This window comes from Serinus canaria, chromosome 2, assembly GCF_022539315.1.
Source record: "Serinus canaria isolate serCan28SL12 chromosome 2, serCan2020, whole genome shotgun sequence".
NCBI classification, from domain to species: Eukaryota; Metazoa; Chordata; class Aves; order Passeriformes; family Fringillidae; genus Serinus; species Serinus canaria.
Window position 1 is genome coordinate 126,849,911 of NC_066315.1, and position 19,887 is coordinate 126,869,797.

The following is a 19,887-nucleotide window of genomic DNA, read 5'->3' on the forward strand; positions in this document are numbered from 1 at the left end:
AGCTCTTCTATGTCCTTATCACTTTGTGTCTGAGCACTTTGTATTGTACCCAAGGTGCATGACATTATTACAAGAACAAATGTAACTGGGTGAACTGTGTGTGCTGAGAGAGCCTTTGCTGAGTGGACAGCCAAGAGCAGAAAGGACTGGCTTTGAACAAGAATGATTGTCACAAGAATATTTGGCACTGCCCATGTGAAGCCAGTACCTTGCAGTCCCTCCCTGCACTTTGAGCTTGTTACTCTGCAGTTTGAGGTTTCAGCCTACAGAGAGATCCTGTGCATGATTCTGGTAGGACTTATTGCTACCTGATGTTCTGCATTTGCTACATAAATAAGGTTTTTGTGTCATTTAGAAGACAAAATGCTGATGGAGGAAGACAAGCCTTCTAGCACGAGCTTTACTGAGGTCTTAATGCCTCCTGCCTGCGGCCAGAAAAGCTCCCCCAGGAGGGACAAGGCTGCTCTCCCGGGCTTGGCAGGGAGATGCCTGCTCTGCTGGGCACTTCTTGCTCAGATTAGCATAGCCCAGCCTATATCACACACACACCCAGTAATACCTCATTTTGCCACTGGATTGAGGCCAGAAGCACAAGCATTACAGGGATATAAAGCGGGAAGTTACTGGAAAGAATCGCAAACTAACGTGAGGGTAGACCAAATTTTTGCAAACAGCAGAAAATGGGAACTTTGCTGTAGACAGTTCTTGCATTTAATGTAGCTGTTTATATGACTGAAGCACTTAATAAGTGTTTTCATTGAGTATAGTTACAGAACAGCTGCAGACATCTTAAGTGCTTCTGTTTATGTTTTTTTTTTCTTTGTAGTTTGGAACTGAAAAATCTCAGAAGAAAACTGGACACTGACAGAGATCAGGGGGATTCCTCCACGGTGCACTCTCCTGCCAGGGGCACTGCTTTTGGGGGGTAGGAATGATGACAGGGGCAAAAAGGAAAAGAAGTACAGTCTGGAGGAAGGTCCAGGCTGTTCGCTTTGAAGATATCAAAGCCTGGTGCATGAGAAGGCTGCCTGTCTTGGAATGGGTGCCTGTCTACAACTGGAAGGAAAATTTGGTTCCTGATACTATTTCTGGGATGATGCTAGCCATCCAACAGGTGACTCAAGGTACAGTTAACTCATTTCAGATTAATATTTTGTCTGGTCATATTTAATGTTGATTGAATCTAAATAAAAATACAAGGAAAAATATATAGTCTTAAATAATTTATAGAGTGGACGTGCAAATGTGGAAAGAAATGCATTTTGATATTTTAGCTAATTTCTGTGGAATTTTACTATTTATCGTTTGACAACTTTTCAAACATTTAATATGGAAGGTGAGAGAGCAGTAACTATTTATACAGGATATGGTTATATACAATGTTTTATCATTTAAATGACCATCTTTTTTCTCTGTTTCACATGGAAAACAAAATATAACTCAGTGATAATTGCACTCTAAAATATGCTTTTGTGGAATAAACACGTGCATGGTTACACTATTACCTGTAAAATTCCAAAACACAGTAGGAAGAGTTCACAACTTTCTGTGCCTAAAGAGTTCCTGCCAGAGACATTATCCAGGGAGAGGATCTGTGGATCCATAGCTTGTGTGCTGATTTAATGCTGAATTGCATTACCTACACACCTCTTTTCAACCAGCAATACAAAGTAGGGGTGGAGCTAGCTTCCATTTTACAGCTTAAAAAAAAAAAAACCAACAAAAAACAACCAAAAAACAAAGAAGGAAAAAAAGGCAGGGAAAAGGAAAAGCTTCCCAAATCCTGCACAATCAATGACCTGCAGAAACTTTAAGTTCCAGTCATCTTGCTTAGTAAAGTGATTGCTGTGAGGAAATAAAAACTTTTGTCAGTTTTTGATGTGTCTTTGATAGAGTCACCTTCTTATGACAATCTCTCGTGTTTCTCTCAGACAAATCACAGCTTCTTATCTCAGATGGACTTTAACTCTTTCCTTGATGTGAATGACATCTATTGTTTCCTAACAGTCTTCCATACTAAGTGTGCATAACTATCATTCATGTTGTTAAACACTCCTTTAATTGAATTATGCTGGAACTTGAAACAAATGATTTGTATAAGTATTTGTGCTTTTAAAGTAATTAGGAACATCTGCATTGGCATGATTTAACTTTAGGAACCTTAATACTGTAACTCTGCAAAGTATCTAATTTCACTGGTATGTGGGTATACAACAATTGTAATTAAAATGCTCCTAATAACAGTCTGTTGAAAGTCATCAGAAATGTTATTTTAAACAGCATTTCTGTGGTGTTGGTAGTTTTAGCCAGGATTTTCATGTTTGACTCTTGTACCAAGAAGTTGTAACAGATGCTGAAACAGATAAATCTGTGAAGACAGAAAATACAGGTTTGTGTTTTCTGGTTTATTTCTAAGTACTCTAGAAACAATTTTATCCTTATTTTATGCTGTTTAAAAAGAAATACTTTGAAACTCCTGATCTGTTTTTTCTTTTTCTGCTTGCTGCTTCTCAAGATTTTGGAATGATTTTAGGGGATGAAATAGGAAGAGAATTAGAGACAAAAGCATTTCATCATGTTTGTGGTGCTTTAATTTAAATGCAAATATAAGCTCTTTCCCTAGTGTTGTAAGCATCCCAGCTACCAGCACTATCCTAATATTTTCACAGGAAGACTTATGGATGAAAAGAAGTTCCATTTGTTATATAGCACAAAGCAAAAAAACCCAAATTTTGGGAAGTCTTATTGTGACTGTTTTCTTCCACCCACAAGAAAAACCAAGAAAGTTTGTAATGCAATGCAAGGCAGACATTCTAATAATAGTAGGAAAAAAATTGGTGATAACTGACTTGTTGAGCATAGTGTCAACCTCAGCAACAGGATTAAGCAAATCTGAGTATAAGGGAATAAACCTGAGTAATGGAAATATTTGGAAAAATGTACAGTTGTATTCATATGCAACAGTTTTCTGAGTGATGAAATCTGCAAACTCCAGGGTGGAGAGCAGTCCAGTAGCTTGAGAATAATATGAAAGGCCTTCCAAATGAGCTGTGTTTTTCACACTTTCCTTCTGTGGGATTTACCTTACTCATCTGGTATTGGTCATATTCAGACTATTCAGGTTGGCAGCTCCTCTGATTTGGTGTAATGTGTTTGTGTTCCCGCTTCTAATCTAAATTTTAGATAAAATTGCTGATTTCTCCTTGTATTGTAGGGAAGAAAAGATGAAAGTCACTGTCCTTACTATGTCATAGTGAAAGCAACAAACTGGGCTGGGGAAGAGGAGACTGTGGGGTGCAGCAAGATGGAAAGTAAAGGCATGGGATCATCATAATGTGCTGCTGGGCATTTGTGATGAAAGAGTCATTGCTGAAACCAAGCAGTCATTCTGAAAATGTTCCTATAGTTGTTTCATTGTCTGCTAAAAATAATAAATAAATATTAATTCAGAAGTTTTACCTATTGAGACAATACTTGTATTTTCTCTGTATATATCCCCTAGTTTTAGACTCCTTTATCTACTTGTACAGAATCTGGAGAAAGAAATGTCAAAGATAATCATGTTTCTAAAAATTTTATAAAATATCAGATTTTAAAAATATCATGTAGGAAAAAGACCCTACAAGTTCTAAGAAAAAAAAGCCTTTTCAAATACACCAGTTGGCACAAAGGTCCAGCTGGACCTGCAGAGTCTCAGACTGCCAAGTTAGCCAGCCACAACTCAAAACCAGCAAAGGAAATCAGGCTTCATCAGTTCCAGCTATTTAATATGAGTTCCAAGTGTAATCTAATAATGCTGACATAGAATCCTTATTCTTACTTTGATACCTAAGGTTGAAAAAATAATCTTTGAATCTAAAATGAACACCATGATGCAGGCTTGAAGCTTGCTATATACTGTCATAGAAAGTTGAGAAATTTGAGCTTTTATGTTTTGGTAATCACTACAGAATTTGTCTCAAAAACTTCTCAAAACTCTGTTATTGATAGACCAGAGCAATATGTCTCTAAATTAACAAAATAAATCCCTAATTTTCTTGCTGGATTAGCATTCATTGCCCTCTTCCCTTTCCCTTTAAAACTTATTAATACCCCATCAAGGAGACTCTTCATAGAATGACCACCCCATTGTGGTCATTCTATGAAGAGTCTCCTTTCCATTTAATTCTGTATCACTCATTTTTGCAAACAAATTCAATTGCTAGATCCATGTAGATGTCTCATAAGTGCCTAACTTTCTTTTTCTTTTCCAGATTGAAATCATGCTAATAAAACAAAGGGTCTGCTGGGCAGTTAAGTAGTTCTCAGCATTGTGTTCTTCACTGATCAATGAAGACTTAGTTGATAGGAGTTAATGAACATTAAGTTATTTTTATTATTAGAGAGCATACAAAGGAAGGTAACAAGGATGATGATGGGCCTTGAGGGGAAGCCAAACGAGGAGCAGTAGAGGTCACTTAGTTTGTTCACTAAGTGAACAAACTAAGTGACCTCTACTGCTGGAGAAGAGGAGACTGAGGGGAAACCTCAACATGCTGGTGAGAGGAGGTGGAAAGGCAAGCACTGATCTTTTCTCTCTGGTGACCAGGGACAGGACTTGAGGAAACTGAGTCAGGAGGGGCTTGGGTTGGATATCAGGAAAAGGTTCTTCACCCAGAGGGTGGTTGGGCACTGGAACAGGCTCCCAGGGCAGTGGTCACAGCACCAAGCCGGACAGAGTTCAAGAAGCATTTGGACAATGCTTTCAGGCCCATGGTGTGATTCTTGGGGTGTTCTGGGCAGGGCCAGGAGTTGGACTTGATGATCTTTGTAGATCCCTTCCTACTTAGTTTATTCTGTGATGCTATGCTTGTGAGAGGTGGTAAATGACTACATTTACATCACTTTTTTTCTTTTCTTTCATTCACTTATTAAGTTGTCTATCTTGACTGACAACTTTTCTCACTTGTGCTTTTCTGATTCTCTGCTGCATCCTTTGAGGAGGAGTGAGTGGCTGGATGGGTGCTTAACTGCTGGCTAAAATCAACCCACCAGAGGCGTGATGCATCTGACTAAATCTAACCATCTGCTTTGTTAAGGGTGATTAATTATATTAATAACATTCCTCTGAGTGTAACAGGGATGGGCTCAAGTGTAGCCACTGATGAGGCAGACATCAAAGTTTAGGTGTCTTAACCATTATATCCATGTCATTGTAGGTAATAAACAGTTCATGTTTGACAGGTCATGGTTAAAGGCAGGTCTTACTGTTTTCTTTTCTGTAACTCATCCATTGACCTGTCACAATAGGATAGTTTGTGGGTTTTTTGTATGACTCATACCCATACTCCTAAAAGAAGAATACTTTGATCAGCCTGGGTCTGAATTTTTCTTGGTTTCTTTACATTATAAAATTAAGATGCATTATGACACAGTCTTTCCATGGAGCTAAATCTCATTAAACTGTCATCATGTCTTTTCTGTAGCCTTCTGAACATGTGCTATAGTTCCATCATATCTCTTCAGAATGCATCTACTTAGCTTATTTTCACAGTGGTAACTTTTATTGCACCAAGCAAATTTATCTTTACTTTCAAGGCCTTTCATAGGTGATCTTTCCTGACATTATCTATTCATTACCAAGCTCTTGATCCATCTACCAATAATCCACTTTGCTATCCTTCTCATGCAGTCTTGTCTTTTCAAACAAACAGCTTTTTTTGCTCAGATTTAAATTTTGCAGTTATATTTTTTGGTAGTCATTCCTCAGTATATTTCTATTTAGAATGTGGGGTTTGGGGTTTGTTTTTTGCTTGTTTTGCTGTTTGTTTTTTCCTGGGCAGAACTGTGCACACTGCTCACAAAGGCTGGTATAGAGAAATCATGTAGCTAGCACCATGACCCATCAGTGAGCTTCCCTGAATGCAACAGAAATAAAGCCAAGTTTGTCTGAAAAAGTTTATAAAAGAGACCCTCTGTCATGCAGATGACAGAGGGTCATCTGCAGAAGAAGAAGAATTATTACCCAAGTTAGTCTGCTTGAATATATATTTTATTCTTTGAAAATATATTTTAGTGTATGTAACTTATTTATGTTCTCTATACAGGTAGGCAACACAAACGTGTCTGAAGCATTTTGGTCATGAAATGCTGTGAAAATTAAATGCTCTGTATAACACATGAAGTTGTTTTACTCTTTCTGGATGTAAATTCCTAATGGAGGTACCTAATTTCAGACAATGTCAACCCTTCTCTCAGGCTTCTGTCAAGATCTCTCTTGAGGTTTTGATAATTATAAGCCTCACCTTCAAGCTATTAATGACCAGAAAGTCTCCTGCTTATACCAATATATGACTTAAATTTTTTTTTTGTTAATTTTTTGGGTGATGATAATACTTATACCCCACACTTTTCATTATAGCAATTTAAAGCTCCTTACACTTACCAGTAATAGAAAAGTTTATGGTTAGGGAAATTAGACACACAAAAATGCTTTTGCTTGAAACAGAGAAATTACTTATGCAATACTACACTGAGAGCTGATGGTGCAAAGAATTCAGATTTCAGTAGTTTGCTACTGATATCCATGTCTAACACTGCAACTGAGTTAAACCCCTCCAAAAAACCCCAAACCTACAAGTGCTTTTACAGCCTTTAAAAAAAATAAGTGCAAAACAAAGGCATGGCACTTTCTACTGAAGTATTTGGTCTTAATGGAAGCCTCAGTGCAAAATTAGAACTTCGACTCAGTTTCCTGAAGAATGATGACTTTGCCATGAGGGAAATGGTCAAGCACATGGATATATGACTGATATCAAACAAAGAAAATGAAACATATCCAGACTGAAGGCTGAGATAGGTGATTGCCATCTCAGGATTCTGAAAAAAGAGGTGTCATTGTGGATCTGCTAACAGGTACCCTAGATGATGCTGTCAAATTTGGGATTATATTCTATGATTGATAGTGAGTATAGTGTTGTAACCCCAGTTACAAGTCTGTACTTGGGATGAGGGACTGGACCAGATGCAACCCATGGTGTTGTATTTCTCTTTAATAATAATAATAATAATAATACACATTGTATTTTCATTGTTATTATAATTATAATTATTGTTGTATTTTTTATTTAGTAATAATTATAATGAAAATACATATCCATGTAGAGCAATAAAGGATACCATAATGATGGATTCAGCTGTGGAATTCTGAGCAAGGCTCTAGGACAGATGGTGGGTTTTACTTCAGATTTATGTATGGGTTCTAAAGACAAATCTGCTTCTGCTCTCAGTTAGAGGTGGTTTAATGGTGAGTTAGAAAATAATTAGGCTATTTGGAAAAAAAAAGCCTGCTGCATGAATTGGGAGGTGCAAAGAAATTGATGACCACTGGCAGTGCTGTCTGTTGATCCATTTTCACAAATACAGTATGTTGTTTTGGTTTCCTCTGTTCATAGGAAATGATCTCAGTAGAAGAAAAGGCCAGGAGAAGGAGCAGAAAAACAGAGATTATATTTAGGAGAAAAACAGGTTAATTAAAACATGGGAAGGCTTTTTCTTTATCAGGAAAGATGTTCAAATTAAAATACAGTTTCAGTACATAGAGAAATGAAAATAACTTGAATCTGTTAAGATTTAAAATTGGAAGTAGTTCTAAAAATATTGTATTATTGGGTTCAGAAGACAGATCTTATCACATAATTCGATTAATGGATGTGCTAAATTACAAACAATTGTGTTTGGCTGTCATAAAGGGGGGCAGATCACAAGAGAAGGTCTTCACAATTTTATGCTACCTTTCAATTTTATGATCTCTTTTGAGCTGCTGCTCAGAAAAAAAAAAAAAAAAAAAAGTGGAGTTTGCAACTTCTGTATATATATGAAAAAGTTAAGACAAATGTGTGGGAGTTTCAACATGAAAACACTGTCACTCTATTTCTGATTCAGTCTTTGCTTGCTAAGTTTGTAGAATCATAAACATTTTTCTGTTTCTTTTGAAATAAATATTTTTCTGTCTGTTATGTACTCAATAGCTGCCCTCTGGAAGAATGAGGGTGTAAGATTTGGACTTTCAAACTTAACCAGATTGCAATGATGTCAATGTTTGTAGCTTAAAAAAAATATATTTTTTTTTTTTTGTAGGCAGCTAGTACAAGGATATGCTTAATGTAGAATTTATATATAGTATTATACATTTGCTGCCTTTCCTGTGACCTATCATGAACAAGAAATGCTTTGGCTCAAGTGGATTTTGGTGGGCTGTTTTTTTGGAGGGTGGAGGGCCCTTGAGACATATTTCCTTTAAAAGTTAAATATGTAGATGGCATCTGATGAAATCAGTATTGTTATTTCTGCCAACTTCTTTTCTTTTTCGTTCTTCAAGCCCAATAATAACTCAGTGAGTCTTGGTGTGGTTTGTATTTTTTAATTAAACTTAATTTAATCTGGAGCTGGATTTATTGCTGAACAACTAATTCCTTAACACTGGCTGGAGACCCTGACATTAAAAAAAATTAACTATACTGCCTTCCTGCCTTCCAGAACTGGTGCCCAGTGCTTTGGAAGGCATAATGCCAAGAACTTATATAATTTTTTTTTTTCTTAGCTTTTCATGGAAGAACCCCAGCTGTGTCTTCTCAAGGGTGATAGTTGAGACCCCTTCTCAAGGGTTTATTTCAGGCTCTGATCATAAATGTAGACATAAATATACTCTAAGCTGACTAACTGGAGCTAATACTTTTATGAAGGGGTAAAGCTGCCTTGTAAATATACATCTGGCTTACAAATAACATGTGTAGATGAAATAGAATAGGCACATTTGGAAACAGAGCCAGAAAAACCTCCTACAGAATGCATCGGAGAATCCATGTAGTTCATATTTCTGGAAGAGTGTCCAGTTGAACTCTGTTATAGTTCTCTCATGCAAAGAATAATGATGTAAGCAGAATATGAAATTTAACGTGTTAGTGAGAAAATGTGGGGCGATGTTTCACACTTTACAGCTCTCCAGTGGAGCAGCAAGGCACTTAGGCTGCTGTGCATGCAATATTTTCTTTTTAATGTCTGTAAAAATTCTTCCAAGTTACGCATGTGCTAATGCAGACCTGTCTAACAGACTGCTAGAAATGTGAATTCAGCTTCTGGATGACCTCTGCCTCCTGTCCAGGTGCACTCTGGTGTGCATGCAATGCGTGCCCAGATGAGCTGTGTGGATCCCTAGGGTTCCTGAGCACCATGGACAGAGACTGAGCAACCCAGGAAACCTGGATCCTGGAAGGAAGAGATGACACCATAGATAATCTTCCAGATCAGAAACCTGTTAGTGCTCAGATCCTTGGCCACTGATTTGCCAAAATGGATGCCCTTTTCATGGATGTCAGAAAGTCCAGCTCATCTGGATTAAGGCCTGTAATCACTCATAGCAGGCTTTTGTTTCTCCACAGCATTGATGCTCATAATTACCTGCTTGCCAGAAACTTCTGAAGGCTTCATTCTCTGTTTATGCTTACTGAAATACAGATACTTTTACCTGTAATCCACTTTCAGTCTGGAGGTGGCTGAATTCTTCAGGTATTATGGCTGACTAGTGGATAATAGCTCAAAGAACTGACTGTGAATCAGTTTATAAAATATTTGTGTTGTTCAGATATGGTGTCAAATTCATCCTAAAGGGATCTTAATGTTTCATCTCAGATTGTCTGTCAAGGCTGTTAGCTTTTTTTGAGGAGCTCTATTAAAAGAGAAGGAAACACTAGGAATTTTTAAATGCTCTGTTTTGTTTGTATCTATCACATACAGAAGGGTCAAGCTGTCTTGAACAGTGAAATCGTAAGCTGGTCATGCCATCCCCTTGTTGCTTCCACCATAATGCTTGCATATTTTCCTTTTGAACATTAAGATTCTAATGTCACTAGCTGAAGATCTGCAAAATGGCAGAATAGCACAGTGTTTTCTCAAATCTGCCTTTGATGTGGTTGTCAGATGGCACATTGGGAGAGCTGCACTCAGGATCTGTGAAATGCGGAGAATTCAGGTGCCCCGGCTAACACAGCTGAGGTGCTTAACCCTCACCAGGCTGAAGGGGACAGCTGCATGGGAAGGAGCTGCCAAAAGCAACATTGTGTGGTCTCTGAAAGATTTATGGTTCATTTTTGAGGGTCTGTCCTTCCATTTTGTCTTTACATTCTTCATTTGCCTCAGGCTTTGAATGACAGAAGAACCAAGGAATGATTTTAAGCTCTTGGCACTTTGTCACTAAATAAGTGAGACAGAAAGTACAATCCACTTGTGCAGCCCCAGCAAATGTGCATTGAGAGAGCTGATACTGAGCTTCCCAGTTTTTGGAGGTTAATGATATTATTTCCAAAAGATCATTTTGTGTTATGAGCTTTTATGAAGCCACCAACAAAGAACCCTCCAGAACTAGGTTTGTGTAGGAAAACTGTTATAAAATATAATATTAATTTTTTCCTGTGGTGGAAAAAAATTTCTTGCTTTTCTTCAGTAGAAGTTAGCTATCCTGGAGTTAGAAATTAAACCCTGGGATATAAGTCATTGGTTGTCTGATTTGTTAGTTCTCCAGGAAGTATTGATAGGAGACTGATTAAATATGTATTTTAGGGCATCCTCAAAAAATACCTTTCCTACTACATAATAGGGCTTTGTGAGAAGATGGAGAAGGAATGGAAAAAATATATTTTTCTGAAGCATTAGAGAGTGCCCACAACTGCAGATAGCATTTTTGAGTGGGATAAGACAAATTAGTGTCATTAAGGGTTCCATAAACCTGGGGTCTGACCATCTTAGTATAGTCACACTTAAGAGTAAAAGGTTACAATTTCAGAAAGTTATTTGAACATGCACTCTATCAGAAAAACTTTTAAATATATATATAGTTTTTTACAGTAAATATTAAATGATACTAATATTGATACTCCTCAAATTAATTATAGGCTCAATACTTTTCCTGTTTCTAAATTTAATTTCTGTTTTGCACCGACTATTTCCAAGAGATGTGGTAGAGTTTTCCTCAGAACAGATGTATGTATCATGAGCATATTTCCAGATGCAGGGAACTGTTAACTAGTTGACTATGCTCTGGTGATTCATAGCTCTTCCTATGGAAAATATTTTTTTATTGCTGTAGTTTTGGCACTAATCTAATTAGCAGAAACTTCCAACTCAAGCTGAGACCTTTCTCCTGCAGCAGGAGATGGCCTTGTTTCTCTTTGCATCAAGTTTGTTATTTTGCAGTTACTTGCATTGACACTGAGTGTTAAACATCTCTTGCTTTCCAGCCTGATGTGCCAGAGGACTGCAAAGCACCTGGTGCCAGTCACAGGTCGTGGTTTTCAGTGAAAGTCTGTCCCACAATGTTATCTTATGATAAGGAGGTAGTTAAAACAAACAACATTAATGTACTGTATCCAAACTCACTGTTCAATATTTGTTTGCATTTCCTTTCATGGAATTTATATTCTTATATGAAAACCTTAATGTCACTGCCACGGGGGCTTCTCCATATTACCAGTGAAGATTATGGGAGATCCTTACTTTATGATCTATTTTCTTTAAGTATTACTCTATGGAATGAAAAAAAAAAGAAAAAAGAAAAAAGAAAATAATGTTTCCTGTCTTTTGACAGGAAAAGTTCTTCAGCAAACAGAATGCATTGCAGTGAAGTTTAATATGAAAATTAATGAAATAAGCTTAAATATACTACTGATTACACCTTGAAAAGTATTTGAATCTTTAGAGCATTTTATGCCTAATAAGAAAACCTGAAGTCTTTACTGATTCTATTTCATAATGCCCCTATGCTCTTACACATTTTAGTAAGTGCTACACATGCCTCAGTAAAGGGAGTAAAAACCTGACAAATAGAGCCAGGACTCAAATCAAAGGCTGGTAATTTTAGCTCTGGCCTGATTGCCACAACTTCACCATGAAAAAGAATGACACACTGCCTCTAGAAACTTAATACAAAATGTGAAAGGTTTAGGCATGAAATGGAGAAAAACAAGGGACAAATTTAAACTCAGATTATCTGCCTGTAAACAAGTGATATTTATCAGCAGCAGATAATCTGGATTTATATCCATAACCAGGATTAACAGGCTCTTCCCAAAAAAAATTCTAAAGTAAAAATCTGGCTCAACATTCAGTACTGGAGCTTGTGTATTCCCTTATGTTTGGGAAACACATAGACAGGTCATGTTACGTTGGTATAATTAAAATGAGACTGAAATTATACTGATTTTTCTGATTCTTTCACTTTTTGGAGAGCCAAATAATTAGCCTAACATAATGCTTTGTTACAAGGCTGGAATATGTGTGTGTGAGAAGTATTCAACTAGTAAATTAATTCCAAATTTTCTCTTTCTGTTTGGTTTTGTTCATGTTCAAATTTGTTATAATAGAAGAGATTTCCAGTGTTAAACAAGCTTTAAAAATTTCTTTCTCCTATTCTCTATTTCCCCCCCTCCTCCATGCTCAATTTTATCTGGATTGGGTCACGTAGTTCTCTCCTGTGCTGTTTTTATTCTTCTCAGGCACACCCTTCTGTGTTGCTCTTGGTTCAGAATCTTCTTTTATCTCTACTGATCATGTGAACATTGACATAGCACTACAATTTCAGAGAGCTTTCTGGCTTATGATACTGCTGTGCAAAGAGAAAAAGGCAGAAGTGATTATCAGTAGATGCACTCATTATAAGGCTGAAGAGCAACCAAGTCCATTTCTGTTTAAAGAAGTGTAAAACTAAACACATTTTAAAATATCTCTTCTCCAAGTCATAGTGCTATTTTGCTGAGCACAATGTGGGTGAAAATGATCCATGTAGGATTCACCTCAGCAAAATCTTCACTGTGAGGTTTCTCTAAGAACAAAGGAGGGTTCTAAGAACAGATCAACTTCTTCACTAAGAACTTGACTCTTCTGACCTTTTCACATTTTCTTTTCTCCCCCTCACCACACGCACTTTGCTACAGACTCAAATGAAAATGTAAGAAGTAGATTTTAAATAAAAATGTTCAGAATTGCCTCTTTAAACCCATAAGCAAGGACACTCTTTGGCACTCTCCATATTATCAAAGCCCCATAACACCAGCATTTCAGGCAGAGAATGCTTTCTGCAGCAGTTAGGAAAGCTTGGTGAGAACAATCAATCCTACAGGTTTAGTTTTCTTTGGGGATTTCACACGTACACACAAGGCAACTCCACTGCACAGGTCTGAATCTCCTCTGTCACAGACCACACGTGGTCAGTCCCCCAGGGCACACACCTCTGCCCTAAAGGTGGACTTCAGAAAGGCATCTTGTGTGTTACACAGGCCAGTCCTTTCTTCCAGACTGCACGATGAGGTATTCACCAAAATTTATGGAGCAACTGTGCAAGCCAGGTTCTCCTGCTCTTGGTTTCCAGGAGTAAGAGCTGTGAAATGGCTGGATCCTGCTGATCTGGAGCAAGTCTGGGGAGATGTCCCCATCAAGTCCTGATGACTTGTAAGAAGCCAGTGCAGTCTGAATTGCTATCTTAGGTATCTAAAGTTGAAAAGCAGCCAAATCTGCTGCTCTGCAGGAGTATTTCTGTTGAAAGATGAGTTCCTGTCCAAGACTTTCTAAGAAAAGGATAGATGCTGTCCTCCATAGCTAAGCAATGAAGGTAATTAGTAAGTCTATAAAGTTAATCCTGAACCACTTCTGCTTCTTCTCCATCTCAATGTGAAAGTCAAATTCTTTCTGTTTCTGAACTGAGCTTTACATGATGAAAGAAATGTCAGTGTCTAAAGGCTTATAAACCCCAGGCACCTAAAGAGGGTGAACTCTGGAATAGTTTTTTGTTTAAGAAATTAGAAGAAAGCAGACTGAAGGGGCTCCATCCAAACCAAAATTACAGGTTTTGAAATATTTGTAAAAAATAACCATCCCACTGCCTGGAGACCGCCTGGCAGTCTCAAACCCATGTGTGTGAGGGTGGGGGTGAAACATTGCTGCCTCCTCCTGTGAGGCCTGGCCATTTAAAGAGGCTTGGTACCACTAATGGAGACAACTTGGAAACATGGTAGGATATGTGGATTTTGATGATGAGATGAAAAACCTTCCACAGTTATTTCTGATCCTTATTGTACAGGAGTTCACTTACACTCTAGGTTTTAATAAAGGAAGGTGAGTTTTCTTTTCTCCTGCTCTTAATAAAATTTGAGACATTTCCTCATGAAAATAAGAAACAACAAAGCAAACAGAACAGTTTTATCTTCATATAGTGAAGTAATTTCTCTTTAAATTTCTATAGGGCTGGCCTTTGCTGTTCTGTCTTCAGTCCACCCAGTTTTTGGTTTATATGGATCCTTTTTCCCTGTCATTATTTATGCCATATTTGGAATGGGACGTCATGTTGCAACAGGTAAGTGTCTGTTTGCTAAAGCCATTTTCAAAAATAAAGAACTGGATACTGAAATTTATTCTTGTTTAAAGGTCAATGGAAGGAAAATTATCTATCATTAAACAGAAATGAGATGGTTTTGTGCTTCTCTTTACAACTATTTTTTGTCAGTTAAACTACTTTAAAGAGCCTCATTAAGAATATATTGGAGTTACTCCTGCCATTATAATTTAATATCGCACTGACACTTCCTTTGTAAATGTAATTTAGTAAGAGCTTTTGTATTTTAACTTTGCTTTAGAAATCTGCTTCAGGCTAAGAGTTTAACACAGGGCTCTGCCAACAAGATGTATGTAAATGGAAATGAAAGAGGTTCGACTGCCTCTTAAACCACAGAAAACACACACTACTTCTCACCTGTCTAAAACACAAATCCTGCATTTCTCAGGAAAAGAAAAACAAAACCAGCCTTCTGAGCCCACTACCTGCTATGGTATTAAAGCTAGAGACTCTCCCAATAAGGACTCTTATCCTCTTGCAGAGTGCTTGGGTAGGCAGTGAGAGATGCTGCCTGGCTTCTCTGCTGGTAGTTATGAGTTACTTGTTTACCCTCAGCAGAGCCTCAGCAGCTGAAGAACTGAATGGCTTTGTGCTCCTAATTGATGAATGCTCTGTTTCTGAGCCCAAAGAAATCAAATTATAGAGGGCAGCTGGAAGTAATACTCATTAGATTGAACCACAAATCCTTTGCTGTGCAGAAGTGGGCACTTGGTGGCCCCTGAAGTTTGCAAGAAGGGTGAGGTAGGCGCAGTAGAAACACACAGCATGCCTAGGCAAGCACAGCATGGTTGGGTGAAGGGAAGCAGCCCCTGGGGCAGTCAGGAGATTTAAGCAGGGAGGAGGTATCTCTTCCTTGGAGAGGAGAAAATCTCCTGAAAGGACAAAAGATGGTTCTGGGTAATCACACTCAAAATGAACTCTGCACAGGTTGATTGCACAAGTGTGTATGCATGTTCTACTAAGAAGTTAGCAACACATTTTGAGCACCCTTTTTGATCAAAAATAGTCAGTTACATTATAAAAAAATACAATTCTGAACATCTGTAAATTGTCTTAAAGAAAAAAGAAGGTTGAAAGTTTGTTTTCCCTGGATGTACAGAGAGTATTTGAGCCTTTTGATGTCCAAAAAGGATATGTAGATGTGTTACTATCCTCATGTCAAAATGACTGTATTCAACTCATGTTAAAAGGGAAGCATTCCCAGAAAAGGTGAAAATTTAGAATCTGGAAAATAAATTTTACTCTTGAATACAGATAGATTAAAACTTTAGCCTATATTAAAAAACAGTTTCAAAACAAAAACAAAAATTAGAAGTGTTTTGTCAGAAGTTTGTTGGTGTATGATTATTAGGAAGACAAGAATCCATCATATGTAGGAAAGATAAGTAAGCACCTGGTTGCCATAAATTCTAGTAATGAAAACAGTTGAAAAAATAGGTAAGTATGCTGTTAAATCTGATGTTTTATCCTTGGGAGGCAATAGTGTTCAGAGAATGCCTTGCTGAGCTCCACAGGTTCATGCCTGCAGATTTCTGCATGGTCCTTGGTGTGGAAACTCTTCCCATTCATAATTCTATTTTAAAATTTAATCTCAATCCAAAAAAAATGGCAACAAGAGAGTTTTATTTTACATATGGATTTTTTTTAATTAATAAATTTGAGTGACATATATTGTTGATCTTTTGAGAAGGAAGGTCTGATGCTCTCGTTCCCCCAGCCTCAGTAAAGGCATTGTGGTAGCTGAGTGTATAGAAGCCATTCTGCCTGCCTCAGCTCCTCCTAATTCCTTATGGACATTGGAGACAACCTCTTCACTTACCAGAATTTTCTGTAAGATCTGTGATGCTCTCCATATGTGCACAGGCTGTAAAAGTGTTCTTTGTTAGTGAAGGCAGTCAGGTTAGTATGAAATGGAAAATCCATCAATGGCCCTGCTCAGTTAATTTTTATTCACTTGAAATGCCTCTTCTTTGGAAAAGCTGATCTAATTGAAGAGATTTCTCACCTGAGCAGCAAACACATTCAGCTTTTCTTGACTTTTGTCAACGTAATTAATTTTGAACCATCCTCTGGGACAGTTTTATCTGCCATGAAGAGCACATACATGTCTTTGATTCAAGATAGAATTTCATGTAAGCTCTTTTCAAATTTCATTTTATGCAAACATCTTACAACCATTGAATGGCCAGGTTTGGAAAGAGCTTTAAAAGTCTTCTAGTTCCAACCCCTCTGCCATGGTCAGGGACACCTTCCAGTAGGTCAAGTTCCTCAGAGCCCCATCCAGCCTGGCCTCGAACACTTCCAGGGATGGGGCAAAAAAAGCTATGTATAATCAGCCCCTGTTGGAGAGGAGTTAATGTGACTTCTGTAAAGGAAAATCCTGCCTCACTACCAGCTAGACTACTGCATGAATGTCACCAAGTGCATTTAGAAGGGATATACTTTGAATATAAGATATCAGAATGGTCAAACAGCTACTGATAAGGTTCCACACCAAAGGTTACTAAAGAAACTAAGGTGTCCTTGTGATGGAATAAAAGTCCTTTTATTAATTATTAGCAGGTTGAAAGATATGAAGAAAAAGGCTGGACCTCATGGTCACTTTTCAGGGTGGTGGTATCCCTGGTGAGTGCCTGAGGAATTCATGCTGTGAGCTTTACTCTGTGAAGGCCAAGGTGAGGGCAGGACTGTGTACACCAGGTCCTGTAGCAGTAGAAAATAGTTGAGTTCAGAGAGAAATTGCTTTAAAAGACTTTTAAAGTATAATTAAAGAAAACAGTACAGCAGATGCTGAGCTTCTGCAACCTGCTCTCAGAGGACATTACGAAAGGAGAAATTACAGGCAGGTTCAGACAGACCTTTGACAAATTAATGAATGCTATCCACAAACAAAATCAAAAAAAGGCAACTAAGGAAGTACTTCACTAACACAACAGCTATGGATGCTGGCAATAAGGGCAATGGCCCACAGAAAATGGCCTGGCTTGTGTGCTTTCCTCAGGTAACACATCTGACTGTCACAGCTGGAGGCAGAGTACTGGTCAAGATGGGCCAAGAATGGCCAAGATGGGTCTGACATAGCAAGATATTCCTATGCTCTAACAGCTCTGCATGTTTGTGTCTTTTAATGTGGAATTGTCATCCTCATTTATCTTTGTGTCATTAAATGTACTTTACCTCTTTCAGCAAATAAATGTTTTTTCTCATAATTTGCCTCCATTTATTAGAGTGCTAGGTACTATTTAATGGGCTAGGTACTATATATATATATATATATATATATATATATATATATAGTGTGAATTAATTGCCCTAGACATTTGAATGGTGAACACTTGAGAATCTCAGACAAATAGCTGTGCTTTATCACACCCAGGGTGAGTTAAAAGCATTTCTGATAACTTGAAATCATTTTAAATTGTTGCATTTGAATCTCTTTTGTAAACCTGTCTTAACAAATGCGCTAAAAAAAAAAAAAGATTCACATTTAATTTGCCCGTAAAAATGGTATTTTATGGGAAGAAATGTGTGTTACATAGAAAAATTACCTTAAAATTGTTCTTATGATGACAGGAATGTAAAAAATGCACTTTTACTTTTAATGGCTGCTTTGAAAAAGAGACCATGAGTGATGAGTACAGACAGATATACAATTATTGGTGATTAATATGTGGCTTTTTTTACAGGAACTTTTGCTTTAACTTCCTTAATATCTGCCAATGCAGTTGAGCGTCTTGTTCCTTCAGTCACAACTAATTTCACGGCAAACAATAATTCAGGAATCTTGGGTTTGTCAGAATTTGAAATGCAGAGGATTGGAGTTGCAGCAGCAGTTTCATTTCTAGGAGGAATCATTCAGGTTGGTGGTGATCCCATTTTCTGTGTGCTACTGATGTACTGCCTTGGTTACAGCTATGACATTTATAATAGTTTTTATGCTTCTCTGAGAAAAACTAATGAAAACGTCTGCTTCAATGGTCATAAATGACGAAATTAATGCAATTTAAGAATTTGCTATTTCTTTGTTGAGATGTAGTAATTATCTGTATACATTCTCCCAGTGTTTTACTATGTGAAGTAAAACCACCTTCAGTCAGCTTCACCATAATACTCACTTGCAGTTGGTGTCCCTTTTCCTTCTTCAGAAACAAATATGAATCAGCTCCTGATAAGCAGTGACATATTCCTGAGGCTTTCTGTTGCCCTTGGCTTGAAAAGCAATTCTATACAATATCCAATAATTAAAAACAGTAGGGAAAGTTTTCAATTCTCTTTAGGGTTCACACACCCATCATTAAAGTGAAATAGTAAAACATATGTCTTCAAATGATTCTCTAAAGTTTATTTAATGATCAGAGGCCTTTTATATTTCTTCTTTTTTCTTATTTTGGCCAAAAGGGCCAAGTGTCTTTATCCATTGCCAGTTGCTTAGGTCTTCAATGAAGGCTTCCCTCTTTCCTTGTAAATATTAAAATAGAAGTAATGTGCCAGCATGTGACATTGCAACACCTCATAGGTATCTGGGCTCCTGAAACAAACCCAGACCCCTCCACTTGGTGCTTTGGATCTCTGTCCTGTGCAGAGGATGAGCAAAGGGGCCCAGAATGGGATCTTCAGCAGCCGACGTGCTTGGCAGGAGCTGGGGCGTGTACTTGTGTTGGTCAGTAGGAAATAGAAAGAAGCATTGTTATTTCTGCTGTGTTCTTATAATTCTTTTGTTGGTTTATGACAAGGATTCTTTTATTGGATTATGACTTGGGGTAGGAGCATGAGGGACCGCCTACAGACAACACAGAAAGCAGAGCTGATGCAGATTGTGCCTGGCTGTGGAAACCCAGAGCACTGGGAATATTTCTCTGTTGGCTCTGGGGTGCCCTGACCCCCAGGGGAGCACTGACTTTGACCCTCATTCATGGAGAAAGTTTCCTAAACTTCAAGATTGACTAGAATCCACAAAAGCGTGCAACAAATTATAGAGAGTAGTGTAGGTGTATCACTTGGTGAAAAATTTAGGTTTTGGGTTTTTTGTGTGTTGTAGATGGAAGCAAGACAGAGGGCACAAGGTATTGTCCTGGATTTCTACTTCATGGTTCTTCTTCCTTCTTCTTCATGGGTTTGAGTGGCATTTTGTAATTGGGTAGAAAAGTCTGCATTGCGGGCTCTGTGGGATCAGTCATTGGGTTAAAAGGGGAAATAATCCAGGTGCCAGCTCTTAATTGGATAGTTTAGTCTTAAAAGACCTTGGAAGAGGAGATTGTGAGCCATTTTGTGCCTTCTAATGAAAAGCTGCCAAACTCACAGTAGTGAGACTGTTTTACTGATAAGAAATAATAGACCTGAGTCCCAACATGAGCTACTGTCTCAAGTGCCTTCAGTGCAGGCCCAGAGAAACTGATTCGGGGCTGTGCCTGCACGTGCTGTCCCAAGGTGCAGCCCAGCACTGCGTCTTACGCAGGGTGCTCGCAACA

The 19,887-nt window shown here is 37.9% G+C and overlaps 1 protein-coding gene across 1 annotated transcript in view; it reads left to right on the forward strand.

Moving 5' to 3' along the window:
* Window positions 1-633: 633 nt before the first annotated feature.
* SLC26A7 (solute carrier family 26 member 7) overlaps window positions 634-19,887 on the forward strand; it is a 67,877-nt gene continuing 48,623 nt past the window's right edge. Inside the window, exons 1-3 of the mRNA XM_018911881.3 lie at window positions 634-1,124; window positions 14,270-14,380; window positions 18,106-18,278. Of these exons, the coding sequence (XP_018767426.3) occupies window positions 932-1,124; window positions 14,270-14,380; window positions 18,106-18,278 (477 nt within the window). The 5' untranslated portion in view covers window positions 634-931. The remainder of the gene's footprint in view (window positions 1,125-14,269; window positions 14,381-18,105; window positions 18,279-19,887) is intronic.